This window comes from Mus caroli, unplaced genomic scaffold (assembly GCF_978045245.1).
Source record: "Mus caroli unplaced genomic scaffold, Mus_caroli_1 scaffold_16, whole genome shotgun sequence".
Taxonomy (NCBI): Eukaryota; Metazoa; Chordata; class Mammalia; order Rodentia; family Muridae; genus Mus; species Mus caroli.
In genome coordinates, this window is record NW_028227271.1 from 68,224,221 (window position 1) to 68,239,715 (window position 15,495).

The 15,495-nt window shown below is 44.9% G+C and overlaps 2 protein-coding genes across 4 annotated transcripts in view; both read right to left on the reverse strand.

The window, feature by feature from the left end:
- Spag1 (sperm associated antigen 1) overlaps positions 1-15,495 on the reverse strand; it is a 64,316-nt gene that overhangs the window by 37,030 nt on the left and 11,791 nt on the right. For all 3 annotated transcript variants that reach the window (XM_021183225.3, XM_021183224.3, XM_085831959.1), the window contains 6 exons: positions 14,447-14,572; positions 9,723-9,787; positions 9,026-9,135; positions 8,141-8,246; positions 4,678-4,808; positions 2,348-2,454 (listed from right to left, as the gene is read on the reverse strand). In XM_021183225.3, the coding sequence (XP_021038884.1) occupies positions 2,348-2,454; positions 4,678-4,808; positions 8,141-8,246; positions 9,026-9,135; positions 9,723-9,787; positions 14,447-14,572 (645 nt within the window). The remainder of the gene's footprint in view (positions 1-2,347; positions 2,455-4,677; positions 4,809-8,140; positions 8,247-9,025; positions 9,136-9,722; positions 9,788-14,446; positions 14,573-15,495) is intronic.
- Positions 4-757, reverse strand: LOC110310350 (high mobility group protein B1). The gene has a single exon (XM_021183226.3). The coding sequence runs from the start codon at positions 649-651 to the stop codon at positions 4-6; it is 648 nt and encodes a 215-aa protein (XP_021038885.2). The 5' UTR covers positions 652-757.

Below are 15,495 nucleotides of genomic sequence, written 5' to 3' on the forward strand. Positions count from 1 at the left end.
AACTTATTCATCAGCATCTTCTTCTTCCTCATCTTCATCCTCCTCTTCTTCTTCCTCTTCCTCATCTTCTTCATCCTCCTCATCATCTTCCTCTTTCTTCTTTTTCTTGCTCTTTTCAGCCTTGACCACCCCCTTTTTTGCTGCATCAGGTTTTCCTTTAGCTCTGTAGGCAGCAATATCCTTCTCGTACTTCTCCTTCAGCTTGGCAGCTTTCTTCTCATAGGGCTGCTTGTCATCTGCTGCAGTGTTGTTCCACATCTCTCCTAGTTTCTTTGCAATATCACCAATGGATAAGCCAGGATGCTCGCCTTTGATTTTGGGGCGGTACTCAGAACAGAACAAGAAGAAGGCCGAAGGAGGCCTCTTGGGTGCATTGGGGTCCTTGAACTTCTTTTTGGTCTCCCCTTTGGGGGGGATGTAGGTTTTCATTTCTCTTTCATAACGAGCCTTGTCAGCCTTTGCCATATCTTCAAATTTCCCCTTTTCTTTAGCAGACATGGTCTTCCACCTCTCTGAGCACTTCTTGGAGAACTCTGAGAAGTTGACAGAAGCATCCAGGTGCTTCTTCTTGTGCTCCTCCCGGCAAGTTTGCACAAAGAATGCATATGAGGACATTTTGCCTCTCGGCTTCTTAGGATCTCCTTTGCCCATGTTTAGTTGATTTTCCTCCACGAGGCACAGAGTCGCCCAGTGCCCGTCCGGCTCGCGCTTGCCCCGGCGCTGTCTCTATGGAGCTCAATGTACTGCAATGGCTGTGAGAGCGGAGCCAGACCTCCATTGAATATTTAACATTATTTTACTTGTGTGAGTGTACGTGACATGTATGCTGGTGTCTGCATAGGTAAGAAGAGGGTGTCAAGCCCCTGCAGCTGGAGTTACAGGCAGTTGTAGTCTGCCTGATAGGGGTGCTGAGAACCAATCTTAGGTCCTCTGGAAGATCAGCAAGTGTTACTAACTACTACTACTGAATCATCTCTTCAGCCTCTAAAAATTATTAACATTATTGGTGAGTGCAGGTGCATGCATGTGTGTGTGTGTGTGTGTGTGTACGGGATTGGTATCCTAAAATGTGGTTCCTCAGTCACCACGCACACTCATTCGGCACTAAAATGGGACTTGGGAACAAGAGGAGCTTTGCTGACTCTCAGTAAAAGCCCCTCCTGTCTGACCTAAGATACTGTAGTGGTTTAAATAAGAATGGCCCCTAAACTCATATTGGAATACTTAGTCCCTCACTGGTGGATCTGTTTTGTGAAGATTAGGAGGTGTAGTGTTTTTGGAAGAGGTGTGTCACTAGGAGTTGGCTTTGAGGTGTTTATCTCCCTGTCTGCTGGTTGTGGACAAGATGTAAGCTCTCACTCTCTGCACACAACTTTAGTCCCAGCACTTGGGAAGTCAAATCAGCAGATCTCTGAATTTGAGGCCAGCCTGGTCTACAGAGCAAGTTCCAGACCGGTCAGTACTACACAGAGAAACCCTGTCTCCAAAAACCAAAAACCAAAGCTGTAAGTCATTTCTGCCTGCCTGCTGCCACACTCCCCACCATGATGATCCTGGACTCACCCTCTGCAGCTGCAGGCAAGACCCCAATGAAAAGCTTTCTTTCTAAGTTACCTTGGTCACAGTGTCTCTTCACAGCGAGCGATGAAACAGTAACTAGACAGCTACTGTGTATGTGCCACTCAGTCAGCTTACTAATTTGCAAATAGAGCAAAATCTCTCCTCTTTCCTGGTCTTGACAGTTCCTCTTTAGAATCAAAACCATGCTTCCCTCAACAGTTTGCTTTCTCCTATCTCAAGGAGATGTCAACACCGTAGAGCATTTGACCTTTGTAAAAGCAAAGAACTCACCTCCAATGCAAGTTACTCAACAAGACTGATGCCTCTTTTTGTTTTTTTTTTTTAAAAAGATTTCATTATTTATTTTATGTATATGATACACTGTAGCTGTCTTCAGACACACCAGAAGAGGGCGTCAGATCCCATTACAAATGGTTGTGAGCCACCATGTGGTTGCTGGGAATAGAACTCAGGACCTGTGGAAGAGCAGCCAGTCCAGTGCTCTTAACCGCTGAGCCATCTCTCCAGCCTGACTGATGCCATTTTTAACATATATTCAGAAACAGCTGGGCATGGCAGTGTACACAGCCTTCATCCCAGCACTTGGGAGGCAGAGGCAGGTGAATCTCTGTAAATTCACTGCCGGTCTGAACTATAGAGAGCTCCAGACCAACCACAGGTATATACTGAAACCCTGTCTTAAAAAAAAAAAAAACCAAAATAAATCAGGAAAATCCGAAACAGAAAACCACAGAGTTAGGCTTTAAAATATATTGTCCATCCTTACCTTGGCCAAGTCGTTGTCGGGCTCCACCTGCAGCACCTTTCTCAGGTCATCCACAGCTTCCTGGAGCTTGTTTTGATGTTTATATGTAGTGGCTCGTCTCAGGAGAGCTGAAAATGTACCGAGATAAATGCTCGATAGTTTAACATGTACCATGAGAGCGTCAACACAGTTTGAACAAGTTCCCAACAAGAAGGGAAGTATGAGCAGCACAAGACACAAACAGGCAGAGCTTGAACCCCCAGGTCCGTGTGATGGCACATACGACCCTGCCATACCAGAAGACGCTTCACTGGGTAGCAGCCTGCTTTTTAAATTCCTTGAGACTCCCATACATGCATACGTATCATGCTTTGGTCAAATCTGCCCTCTCCCCTCTTCTCTCCAATTCTTTCCTCCTAAAAGCTTCTCACTCCTCATTTCATGTACTCTTTTTTTAAAAACAAAAAACGACGGAGTCCACCTAGTGCTGTCTGAATGTGTGTAGGTGTAGGGCTATCTACCGACGCAGGAGCACCATGGTGGTTTGAAGGAGAAATTTCGCCATGGGCATTGGCATTCGAATACTTGGTCCAGTTGGTGAGGCTGTTTAGGGGAGGTTAGGAGGTGCAGCAGCCTTCCTGGTGGACAGACGGTGGGATTGTGATTTGAGCATAGAAAGCCTAACCTCCTTCTCACAGTTAAAGCTGTGGGTACTACACTGTCTGCTCCTCCTGCCAGGCCTCTCTGCCATGATGGACTCACAAACTCCTTCTCTGTTAAGCTGCCTTGGTCATGGCGTTATCACGGCAAAGAAAAGTAACTCATACAGGGTCTCCTCTCGGGGGCTGCGTCAGAAAAGAACTGACCTCCCTCTGCAGCTCCAGCCTCTGTGTAAGAATCGGGGCGTCTCACATCCTGACCCTGCCACTCGCTGTCTCTGTCCGTTTCCCAAGCCCTGCAACCGTGCTGCCGCACCAGGGAACCACTCACTAACAACCACGTCTGGCTTCCTTCAGTCGCCACTGCTCTTAGCTCATTGTTTCTGGAAACTTAGGACAAGCCTGTAGAGATGCTGTAGGCACTGACTGGCCAAGGACAGATAAAGGGCATTAGTGCGCTCCACTTAACCAGTTAGTCTTGTTTGGTAGTGGTGGGAGAGTTGCTTGTGTTTGGCTTGATTTGGTTTAGTGTTTTGAGACAGGGTCTCAATAGCATAGGCTGGTTCTGGATTCCCTGTACGGGCAAGGATGACCTTTGAACTCTGGTCCCCCTGAGTCTGCCTCCGGAGAACTGGACTCCCAGGCATGGCCCTGCCACCCAGCTCTGCACAGCTATTTCTAAGATGATCAGAGCTGGCTATGTCAGTTATGGGAAAGGCCTAAATCCTAGTTCCTTGTCAGTGAGGCAGAGAATTGGAAAATAGTAAGGTCCTATCTCAAAACAAACAAACAAAACAAAAAAAACCAAAAAACTAAGCCAAACCAAAACAATCCAAAGTTACCTTAGCATGTGGTGACTACATCAGCAGGGGTCAGGAGCTGAGCACTTTGGCATATTGTGTCAGTATTTTTTTTTTGTACATTTCAATTTACAATTTTATAATCATTTAATACTAACAATGTACCATTCTAGTCCCTTGGTCCCTTATATGAGAGAACTTTACATAGTAAAATGATATCTTAAGGGAAAAAAAATCAGGCTCAATAATTCTGAAATGTAACAGTGTGTCAAATATGTTTTAATATGCTATCAATGCATAACTGGGAATTACACAACACTCCCTCATTATATAATGTAGTTTTAGCCTTATAAAGAACACATTGTGGTTGCCAAGTCAATAAGATGATAGGGCTTGGGGTTTAGTTGTATTGTTAGTAGGTAATGGACTGCTAAGAGGACTAAGATATGTGCTAGGACTAGGTGACAACTGCAGTTTGCAGTGTTCCCCACTGCTGAGTTAGGGTTTCCATTGCTGTGGAGACACCATGACCAAGGCAACTCCTATAAAGGCACACAGTCCATTATTGTCATGGTGGGAAGCATGGCAGTGCACAAGCAGGCATGGTGCTTAGAGAAGGAGCTGAGAATCCTACATCTGGATCCTAAGGCAGCAAAAGGAGACTGTCTTCCACAGGCTCTTCCACAGGGTGGAGCTTAGGCATAGTTCCTCAAAGCCACTTCCACAGTGACACACTTCCTCCAACAAGGCCACACCTCCTAATAGTGCCACTTCCCATGGGTCAAACATTCCATCCACCATATCTACTATTTCTTCTTTTGAAAGAAGCAGCATCACAAAGTACCTCAGGTGGGCTGCTGGACCTGGGACAAGACACTCACTGCCTGCTTACCTTTTACGTTTCCAGGATCCAGCTCCAAGGCCTTCTCACAGTCTTCAAGAGCACTGCTCCATCTCTGCAACTTGATTTCAGCCTGAGCTCGATTGTTATAGGCAATGGCGGTGGGAAGGGCTGATAAGCTCCTACACAAGAAACGAGTTGGTGACAGGGAGGTCAGAGTCAGAGGAACTCAGCTGAGGTTATGTTGTGGTTTGAGTAAAAAATGTCCTCACAGGCTGGTGGCACAGTGGTGAGGGGCTCTGCAAACATCAGAGGCTGAGCCTAATAGAAGGAAGTAGGGACCATGCCTTTGGCTTTTCTTCCCTCGCCCCAATGCGTGGATGTGTTGGAGACTGGTTCCAATGCTTTGATTCAATCAGGAATCTGTGTGTCCAAATGCTAAAGGTCCTTGTCCCCAATTGCTTTTTGATCAGTCAATAAAGATGCCAATGGCCAATGGCTGGGCACAGGGGGAGAAAGGAGGAAAGATCGCCAGCCTTTGAGGTAGCCAAGGCATTTCAAAATTAAGCTAATGTGTATGTGTTTTGCATTTTTGAATTCAGAGAGCTCCTTTGGAGGGGTGTGGCTGAAAACATGCGACCCTCGGGGAGCATGAATCGGTGTAGCTAAACACTCCTGCTACATAGATGTCCCTGTCCTGGTCCCCTCCTATGTCTCACCAACAGGTGCAGCCTGAAGCTCATTCCTGCCACCAAGTTGTTCACCCTTACTTGAGACCCAAGGTAACAGAGCCAGCCAAGCCACCAAACATGAGTTCATCCCAGAAACTGTAAGTCACTGTAAATCCTTCCCTCCTGAAACTGCTGTCTCAGGCACTTAGGTCATAGCTATGCAAAATAACCAGTACAAACTGTAAGGAAAACAAATCGAGACTGTATAAGAGATGAACTCTGTCCCTTAAAATTTGTATGTTGAAATCCTAAACCTACGATGTCTCAGAATATGAATACCTCTGCATGGAAGGCTTTAGAGATATTCACACAGTTCAGTGCTTGACGGGTCAATCCCCAGGACCACTGTCACAGTTTCTTTTCCTGTTGCTATGATAAAATACCCCAACAAGACAACTTAAGGTGGGAAGACTTATTTTGGCTCACAATTCAAATGCAGCCCATCGTGGTGGGGAAGATCGTCATAGCCACAAGCAGGGAGCAGAGAAAAGCATGGATGTGCACTGCCGCTTAAGCACCCTTCTCTGTCTATACTATCTAGGATCCTTGGCAAGAAATGGCACCACCCATAGTGGATGGGTTGTCCCAACTCAACACAATCAAGATAATAATACTCCACAGGCAGGTCTATGGGCCCAACTTCCAGGTGATTATAGATTCTTCCAAGATTACAAATAGTCATTAAAATCACCACAAAAAAAAAAAATGTTTTTAAAAAAAAAGTAACTTAATATGAGGCCCTCAGTGTGTGTACTCTAGTCTAACAAAACTGAAATCCTATAAAAAGAAGAGATTAGAGCCAGATATGAGTGACAGACCATGAGAGCAAACAGGAAGAAGACAGACACCTGCCAGCCTAGGTTTGCACCTTTCACCTTGAGCTTAGACTTCCAGCCTTTAGAAAAGTGAGGTAAGCGGCTTATTCAGGCTACCGGGGCTGTGGTATCTGTGATGGCAGCCCTAGCTAAGAGTGTGACTTGCGCCAGGAGAGTCCAGAAACTCAGTTCTGTATGGGACATCTCTACTGAGACAGACCTTTAACTACACAGTAAAAGGCTCCAAGTTAGTTCAGCCTTTAGAGGGGGATGGAAGCAGGAGGATCGGAGGTTCAAGGCCAACCTGGGCTCATAAAACTATGAGAAAAGGGGTGAGGGAAAGGAGGGAGAATGAGTCTGGCGGGGCTGTTGTTCGCTGGCTGAAGGAACCCCACAAGTATCCTTTCTGCTTCCAGTCAGATGAACACAAACCCCATCAAAGCAGCATCATCCAGGCTCATATGGTAGCATACATCTGTACTCAGAGCGGAGGCAGGAGCACTGGAAATCCAGAGTTCTGAGCTACAATACACAGTGAGTTTGAGGCTAGCTTGATATATGGGATACTTCCTCAAAAACCAAACAAAACTAAAATTTATAGTCTTCCTTACAAAGGAGGAGGGAAGGCTGTATAGAGCTTAATTATGAGCAGGATTAGTGTTTCTTCTATTTATTTATTTTTTAAAGACAGGGTCTCTCAATGTAGACTGGAACTTACTATGTAGACTGCGCTGTCCTCAAACTCGGAGATCCTCTTGCCTCTGCCCCCCAGTGCTGAGATCAAAGGTGTGCATCTCAATAGCCAGCTAGCATTAGTGATTCTAAAAGTCTGGCTGTGACAGTATTTTATGAACTTCATCCACTTTACCTACTCCATCTTGGGACCAGCTCTAACTTAAAAGAAAAAAAAAAAAAAAGGCAGAGAACTTGACCTGCAGCTGAACCTAAGCTGTACTCAAGTACCAGGAAGGACCCCTCGGCTTGTCCTTGGCCCATGTCCCAGAGTTACTCCCTAGCTACCTCCTAGCAACAGTCAATCAAGGTTAGTCTGGTTGTTTCAGATGTACTTTCAGACCCTTGGGGATTGTTCATGGTCTTGTTTCAGAGCAGCCACCTGTCAGCTTACAACAGTCATTCTATTAGATGCCTGCCAGGCTGGCTACCCCCTCACTTGCTCCTATTTCCCATAAAACCTTGTCCTGCTGAGGGTTCGAGGCTGCTCTGCCTTCCCTTCTCATTCTGCTGTGTAGGACTGGGTTGAAGGAGAGCCCAAACCTGAGCTTGTAATAAAGAGACCCTAATGTGATTGCATCGGTAACAGCTCCCTAGTGGTCTTTTGGGGTTCACAAATGTTTCTTGGCACAACAGCATAATCTTCAAGAGTTCACAGATCCTAATGAAGGCCTGCTCTGAGCCAAGCCTTACCGGGTAGTGAGAGTATCGGACAATCGATCAAGTATGCTCTGCTGTGGCAGCTCATGGTGCCGTCGCTATCAGACCACGGGATCTGAGCTGGAGCCTTGAGAGGAGCTGCTGTGCTGTGTTACAGGGAAGAGTAACTTGGCTGGGGGTTCAGGGAAGAGTCCTCTAAAGAACTGAAGGCATGGGATATGTCCCAGAAGATAGGTAGACTCAAAAGATAGTGAGGGGAGGGGGACAGCCACAGAGAAGACCGCACGGGTGAACTCCCGACATCACAGGTACAATCCCTAAGGGATTCAACACAGCAAAACAGCCTATCTAGTTTTTTATGTGGATGTTTTGCTGGCATATGTCTACGACCACATGTGTGCTTGGTACCCAGCTGGATGCCCTGGAGCCGGAGTTACAGCAGGTTGTGAGCTGCCATGCAGATGCAAGGAACTGAACCTGGGTCCCTGGAAGAGCAGCCCCCATGCTTACTTGCTGAGTCACTCTCCAGCCCCTAGGAGAGCAAACGTAAGCCACAAGGAAGGAGAACCCACTGACCTGGTGTAATACATCACGGCCTCCTCATAGTCCCCGGAGTAGAAAGCCTCGTTCCCTTTTCCCTTTTCCCGATTGGCAAGAAAACTCTTTCCCTTCTCAGTCAGACCTAGAAATAAACCCACATGAAAACACAGCCTAAGATGATTTCTTGCAAGGCTTGAATGCTTGAGTGCTTTTATTTTTAGGGTGGCCCTGAACTAGAACCTGGGGCCTCAAGCATGCCTAAAAAGCATTCTACCACTGAGCTACACTGCCACACCCAAGAAGAGTTGTTTTAACGAAGCAGAAAGCCATAGATTCAATAAACAAAATAAAAGCTCTCTTGAGTTTAGGGCTATTTCTTTTCTTCTAACCATGTGGGTTTTTTGTTTTTGTTTTTTTGGTTTGTTTGGTTTTTTTAGGATTGGTTTTCTTATGGCTGGTTTTGCTATTACTTTAAAGGCTGGACTTCAGACGAAAAAGTGTCTCATTTCTTTTGTTTGATGCAAAAAATAAATGAGATTTTTTTTTAAAGAAATGGAAAACAAAAAAATATTCTAAGAAAAAATAGGTTTATGTTTTGAAGTCTTACAAACTTCATTATTAAAACCAGGTACAGTGTTATACACTTCTAACCCCAGGACTTAGCTAATGTAGGCAGGAATACCAGAAGTCCAAGGTCAAGCTATGGTGAGTTCAAGGCCAACCTGGGCTACATGAAATTCTATCTCAAACAAAATTGATTAATAAAAGCTAGAAATAAACTTGTTAGGAGTGGTCAACTCTGGGCAAAAGCCTATAAATGTTCATGGAAATCAGTAGTGCTCAAGGACAGCACCTCCTTGGCTGACACGTTTCCCATAGCTAAAAGGCTGGAAAACGACCAGCCCCTTCTTCTCTTCTTACCTGCTGTTTCTATTTTTGTCTCAATTTTAGACAAATGAGCTTTGTTGTTTATGACAGTCTTTTCTTTATAATCCTCATCAATCTTTGAACATTCTTTTTCCACATCAAATCTGAAACAACAACAGAAGACTAGTACAAAACTAGTGAGAGATGACCTCAGTCCTGCTCTCCTTGCCTCTGAGGTTCACACTGGGTGTCTGCAGATGGAATGCCTGGGACAAACTCTAAGCCCTGTCCTGGAACGGGCTCTGTAGACCAGGCTGGCGTTGAACTCACAGATATCGCCTGGTCTATAGAGCGAGTTCAAGGATGGCCAGGGTTACACAGAGAAACCCTGTCTCAAAAACTGCAGAATTAAATCTAACCTATTTTATGGTTGGTTTTTATAAAGAAAAGGCATTATTAATGGAAAAAAAATGAAATTAGAAGAGCTTAGACTACTAGATGTGGTGGTGTTTGCTTAGAATTATAGCAGCTGGGAGCGTGGGGAAGAGCAAGGATAGCCTGGATTACATTGTGAGACCCTGTCTCAAAAGAAACAAGAAAGAGGGTGGGAAGTGTTCAATAAAATGGTAACTTTACTAAAGTAATTTGAGACCCTTGATGTATCAGGCTTATAATATTATAAATTAGTAAAGCATTTAACAGTGGAGCATCTTTCAGAGACAACTTTTAAATAAAGAAATATAAAACATACTTATCCCATTCTGCATAATCCCTTGGAATCCTCTTCTTAGCTGTCTTACTTTTAGAATATGTTTCCTGAAAGAATAAATCACATTTGATGAGATACATTCAGCCTATTCAGATTTTATTATAAATGCACTGTGAACCACTGGCATAAGATAAACAAATGAAACAGATCAAAAAAACAGATCCCTGTGGGGTTAAAAGAACTCCAGTGTCTGATGTAACCAAACCTGAGGGGTTAAATCTGTAGTTAATCCCAAGGACATACCCAAAAACTCACGTATGTCAGTGATGGTTTCTAAAATAAAAATAGCAATAAACTCAACCATTCTTTTAGAGCCGAGGCATTGAGAGAGACAAGAATAACGACTTTGCTGGATTAGGAAGGGTTGTTTTGTTTGTCAGGCAGACATCCAACTTAGACTAATTCCAAAAAACAAAAACCAAACAAACAAAAATAACAACAATAACAACAACAGCAAAAGAGGCCCAGGTCTGCTGGGGAGGACTTTCCTGTTTCTGCTCTCTTCAGAGACCCTGTCCTCCCTGCCTGTTGATCCCCTCTTACTGATGGCTGTGTGTCCTCCCTGCCTGCTGACCCCCTCTTACTGATGACTGTGTGTCCTCCGTGCCTGCTGATCCCCTCTTACTGATGGCTGTGTGTCCTCCGTGCCTGCTGACCCCCTCTTACTGATGGCTGTGTGTCCTCCCTGCCTGCAGATCCCCTCTTACTGATGGCTGTGTGTCCTCCCTGCCTGCTGACCCCCTCCTCTTACTGATGGCTGTGTGCTTTCCCCATGTGGCAGGAGACATGGCCACAGCAGTCTGGGATTAAAACCACAAAGGCCTCATCAGAGAAAACTAAAGAGTGGTCCTCCCCTCCTCCACCCTTAGAGAAACTGAAAGAAAGGGCTCCAGTGAGCTGGCAGGGCAGAGTGGCCGGGATCAGGTCCCAGACCCGTTGCTGATTCACGATGGGAGAGCAGGGCAGGCTCCGTACCCAGAGAAATCAGGAGGAAGGCATGACAGCCATTAGACAGAGGAGTACTTAATTTCCCAGAACACATCTTACTACCGGGGAGTGTACTAAGAGGAGGGAGACTAAAGATGAAGGTAGAGACTAGAGCTCAGCTGTCATAGTTGAGGACAATACTAGGAACCGAAAAAGCAAAGAGAGGTCTTCTCCTACAGGTTTCAAAGGACCATGGCCCTGCCAATACCCTGGTTGTCAGCATCTTGCCTCTGGAACTATAAAACACATTCCTCTTGTTTAAAGCCAACCAGTTTGTTAGAAAACGAATACAAGTGGCACAGCTTAGCGGTTAAAGGAGCTGAGGAGACACTGGGGTAGTGGGGCTGGAGCAATGGCTCAGCAGGAAAGAGCACTGGCTGCTCTGGCTGAGGACCAAGGATCAGTTCCAGCGCCTGCATGCAGGCTCACAAGTAACTCCAGCTCTGGAGGATCTTGCATCCTTTTCTGACCTCCTTGGTCACCAGACATGCACATGGTGCACATACATACATGTAGGCAAAACACATATAAAATAAAAAAATATGAAGAGACTTTTTAAAGAAAGAAACTGGGGGTACTTAAATTCTTATATAGTTCTTCAATATCCCTGTGTGAAATATGCATTCCATTTAGAGGATGAAAATATATTGCGTGTGTGTGTGTGTGTGTATCGGAGGACAGCTTTCAGGAGTCGGTTCTCTTTTGGCATTGAAGAGATACCTCAGATGTTAAGAGTTGCACCAGTTGTTTTTCCAAACCACCTGAATTCAGTCCCCAGCACCCACACAGTAGCTAACTCCAGTTCCAGAGGATCTGATGCTCTTTTGTGACCTCCTGCAGGCACCAGGCACGAATATGGATACATTAAGACAAACACTCATACACATAAAATTTAAAAATCTAAAACCCAACAACAACAACAAAACTCTCAGTGGTGTGGCCTCTGGAAACAACTCAGGCTATTGGGATTGGTAGCAGACACCTTTACCATCACACTGGCTCTCAAGTACGTTTATTGAGCTGCGTAGTAAAATTGTATGTCCTGCTCAGAAGGTAGCTCTCTGCATATTTCTGAGCCTGTCACATAAAATACTGAAAGCACATGTCTTCAAGGTATAATATTAAACAAAATAATACTTTATCGTTGCACCAAAGGTAGCATTACATTAATTGGCTTTGTTTGTTTTTTCTCCATCGTGTGCACATGTGTGCGTGTGTGCATGTGTGTGTATGTGTGTGTGTGTGTGTGTGTGCATGTATGTGTACTCGTGTGCACATGGTTTGGCGCCCCAGCCTTGACTCAAGGTCAGGCACAGCAGCTTTACTCTTGATGCTGAGGTCAAGACAGAGGGAAAGGTGAGGTATTGACACTGTGTTCAAATCACACTGCTGGATGCAGTGGTGGACACCCACTGTCCACCTGCTCTGCTGGATGCAGTGGTGTACACCCACTGTCCACCTGCTCTGCTGGTTGCAGTGGTCTACACACACTGTCCACCTGCTCTGCTGGATGCAGTGGTGGACACCCACTGTCCACCTGCTTGGGAGGCCAAGGCAAGGCAATCATTTGGAGCAAGAATTCCAGGCCAGCCTGGGCAGTATAGCATGACTTTATTTCATAGGAAAACAAACATTAACTTGTAGGATTTCCTGGGATGCAATCTGAGCATCACTGTGCTGCCCATCTGTCTGTACCAATGGACCATAAGCCATTTAAAAGTCATGTCAAGCGGCTAGAGAGATGGCTCTGTGGCTAAGCACATATGCTGCTTTTCCAGAGGACCCAGGTTCAAGTCCCAGCGCCCACACAGCAGATCACAACTGTTTGTAATTCCAGTTTCAGAGGAATCTGACACCCTCTTCAGGTCTCTGCAGGCACTGCATGCATGTGGTATGCAGGCAAAACACACATACATAAGTAATAAATATGTAAAAAATAAAGACCAGGTCAAGAATTCCATATCATATGGTTTAGGGCACAGACGCACAAACTTAGCACACAGTGCTCCATTAGTGACTACGAACTCACTGATTACAGATGGCAGCATTTCCCACTACCTGTGAGCCCCTAATGAGGAGCACAGAGGTGCACGAAGGTAAATTTGAGAGAGCAGAATGATGGAAATGTTTTAGAAATAAAACCAAAGATTCTAGAAAAACTGAGGGGCAGTTAGATAGCTCAGTGGGTAAACATGCTTGCTGCCAAGCCTAAAGACCTCAGCTCTATCTCCCAAATCCACAGGGCAGATGGAGAGAACCCATTCCACTAAATCTGATGTGCACACAGTAGTATGGCATATACACATACACACATAGGTGTACATATATATACGTATATATACATACATATATACTGTGTGTGCATATGTTAAATATATTTATTATATTTCATATATTTTATTAAATATATATATATTAAATATTAAATAATATATATTTAAAAGATAAATAGCCAGGCATGATGGTGATGCACACCTTTAATCCCAGGACTTGGCAGGCAAAGGCAGTCAGATTCCTGTGAATTTCAGACCAGGCTGTCCAGGGCTACATAGTAAAACCCTATTTAAAAAATAATAATAAGGGGGCTGGTGAGATGGCTCAGTAGGTAAGAGCACCCGACTGCTCTTCTGAAGGTCCGAAGTTCAAATCTCAGCAACCACATGGTGGCTCACAACCACCCGTAATGAGATCTGATGCCCTCTTCTGGTACATCTGAAGACAGCTACAGTGTACTTACATACTTACATACATACATACATACATACATTCTGGTACATCTGAAGACAGCTACAGTGTACTTACATACTTACATAAATAAATAAATAAATAAATAAATAAATAAATAAATAAATGTAATAAATAAACACAAGTCAATAACAACAAAAATATAAGAATGACAAGAACAGGAAGATGGAAAGACTTGGGTAGCCATTCTGTCAAACAACAAGGTGAGCAGGCACTCAAAGGCCTAGATTCGACTTTAAGTGAACTGGATGGACTTGGAGCTCCAACAGACCCCATCTTCATGAAACTCATGAGGTAAAAAGGAGAGTTGCAAGACCAAATAGGGACCAAGTACAAAGAATGAAAACCAGAGAAGCATGTGCCCCAGGGAGTGGAGGGGTCTCTAAGTGCTTGCAACACCACTCAAAGTGGGCAGTCAGCTGGCTTCTACAACAACACAGCCTCTGCACCTCCCCAGAAAAGGCAGGATTCTTCCCTGGAGGAGAATATCCTCTATGCTCTTAAAAAATGATCAGAATAAAAGAGACAGAATGGCAAAAAATGAAAGAGGAAAAATGCTGACCTTAAAATGCGCACTTTCAGAAAAGGTTATCAGATACAGCTTATACAAGAGGTCAGCTGGGCCTGATGGCACAGTCCTGTAATCCCAGCTATTTGGGAAGCTAAGGAAGGAAGCTCACAAATTCAAGGCCAGCCTAGACCACTGAGGGAAACACTGTCTCAAAATAAAAAGTTAAAGAGGTCTAGAGCCATAGCTCAGGGGTGCAGCTCTTGTCTAGTGTGAGCTCCCAGGTTCAAATTCTAGTGCTATAACAAAGTATGTGTGTGTGTGTGTGTTGGGGGGGGCAGTGAGAAAGGAGAAGAGAAGAAGAACCTAAGGAGGGTGAAGCTACTTGCCTTTACCTCACCCTGGTATCCCTGTGAGCCACCTCCCATGCCTCTCAGCCCCGCTCCCCTGTTCCGGAAAGGCCTACCTTGCCACTGTGAGGGCAGCAGGTGGAGCCACGGACAGGAGGCAGAAGATCTTCCACTCTGGGATGGTTTTCAGGGTCATGGAAGTGACGTGTATTTTCCTCTCTTTTGATTTCTGATACCCAACTCTGAGAAGGATGGAGCAGAAGGTGACAGCTGTAGAGATGGTAGTCACTGACCATGCATTAGAAAGACTGTGCAGCAGCCTTCAGAGAAGGGTTCCATGTCGTTCTCGGGGGGGGGGGGGGGGGGGGATCCATTTTCCTTAATGGTTATAAATACCCACAACACAAAATTTACTTTATTAATGATTTTTAGTATCTAGTTAAGTCTCATTAGGAATATTTGGGAGTGGGCATGAGATGCCTCAGCTGTTAAGGATGCTTGCTGCCAAGCCTGAAGAACTTAAGTTCAACTTAGGACACATAATTGCAGGAGAAAACGGACTCTCACAAGTTCTTCTCTGACCTCCACCCCCATACATGTACATTGTCTCCCTCCTCCCCCACCCCCCCCCACCCCTCTGTCTCTCTGTCTGTCTCTGGATGTAGTGAAAATACAAAAAGAATATATGAGATAGTGAGATAGCTCAGTGGATAAGGGTGCTGGCCACCAAGACTGATGACACAAGTTCAATTCCCAAGACGTGAATCAAAGACGATAATTGGCTCCTAAAGTTGTCCTCTGATCTCCACACGTGTGGTAACACACGCGCACACACACACACACACACACACACACAGAGTGATGGATGGATAGACAGACAGACAGACAGACAGGTAAACAGAATAAGAATTTTAAAGAATTTTCATGTTGTTGCCTATTTTACTTTTATTTTTACCTTTTGGGGGTCATTTTGTTTGGGTTGTTTTGGCCTCAACAACTTTGTGTAGATGACCCTGAGCACCTAATCCTGACCCACTTCCCAAGGGCTGGGATTACTGAAGTAATCCAACACACCCGAGTGTTAGTGAGTGGTTCTAATGCTCTGAATTAATCGGGAATCTGCATGTTCAAACACTGAAGGTCCTTGTCCCCAACTGGTTTTTGG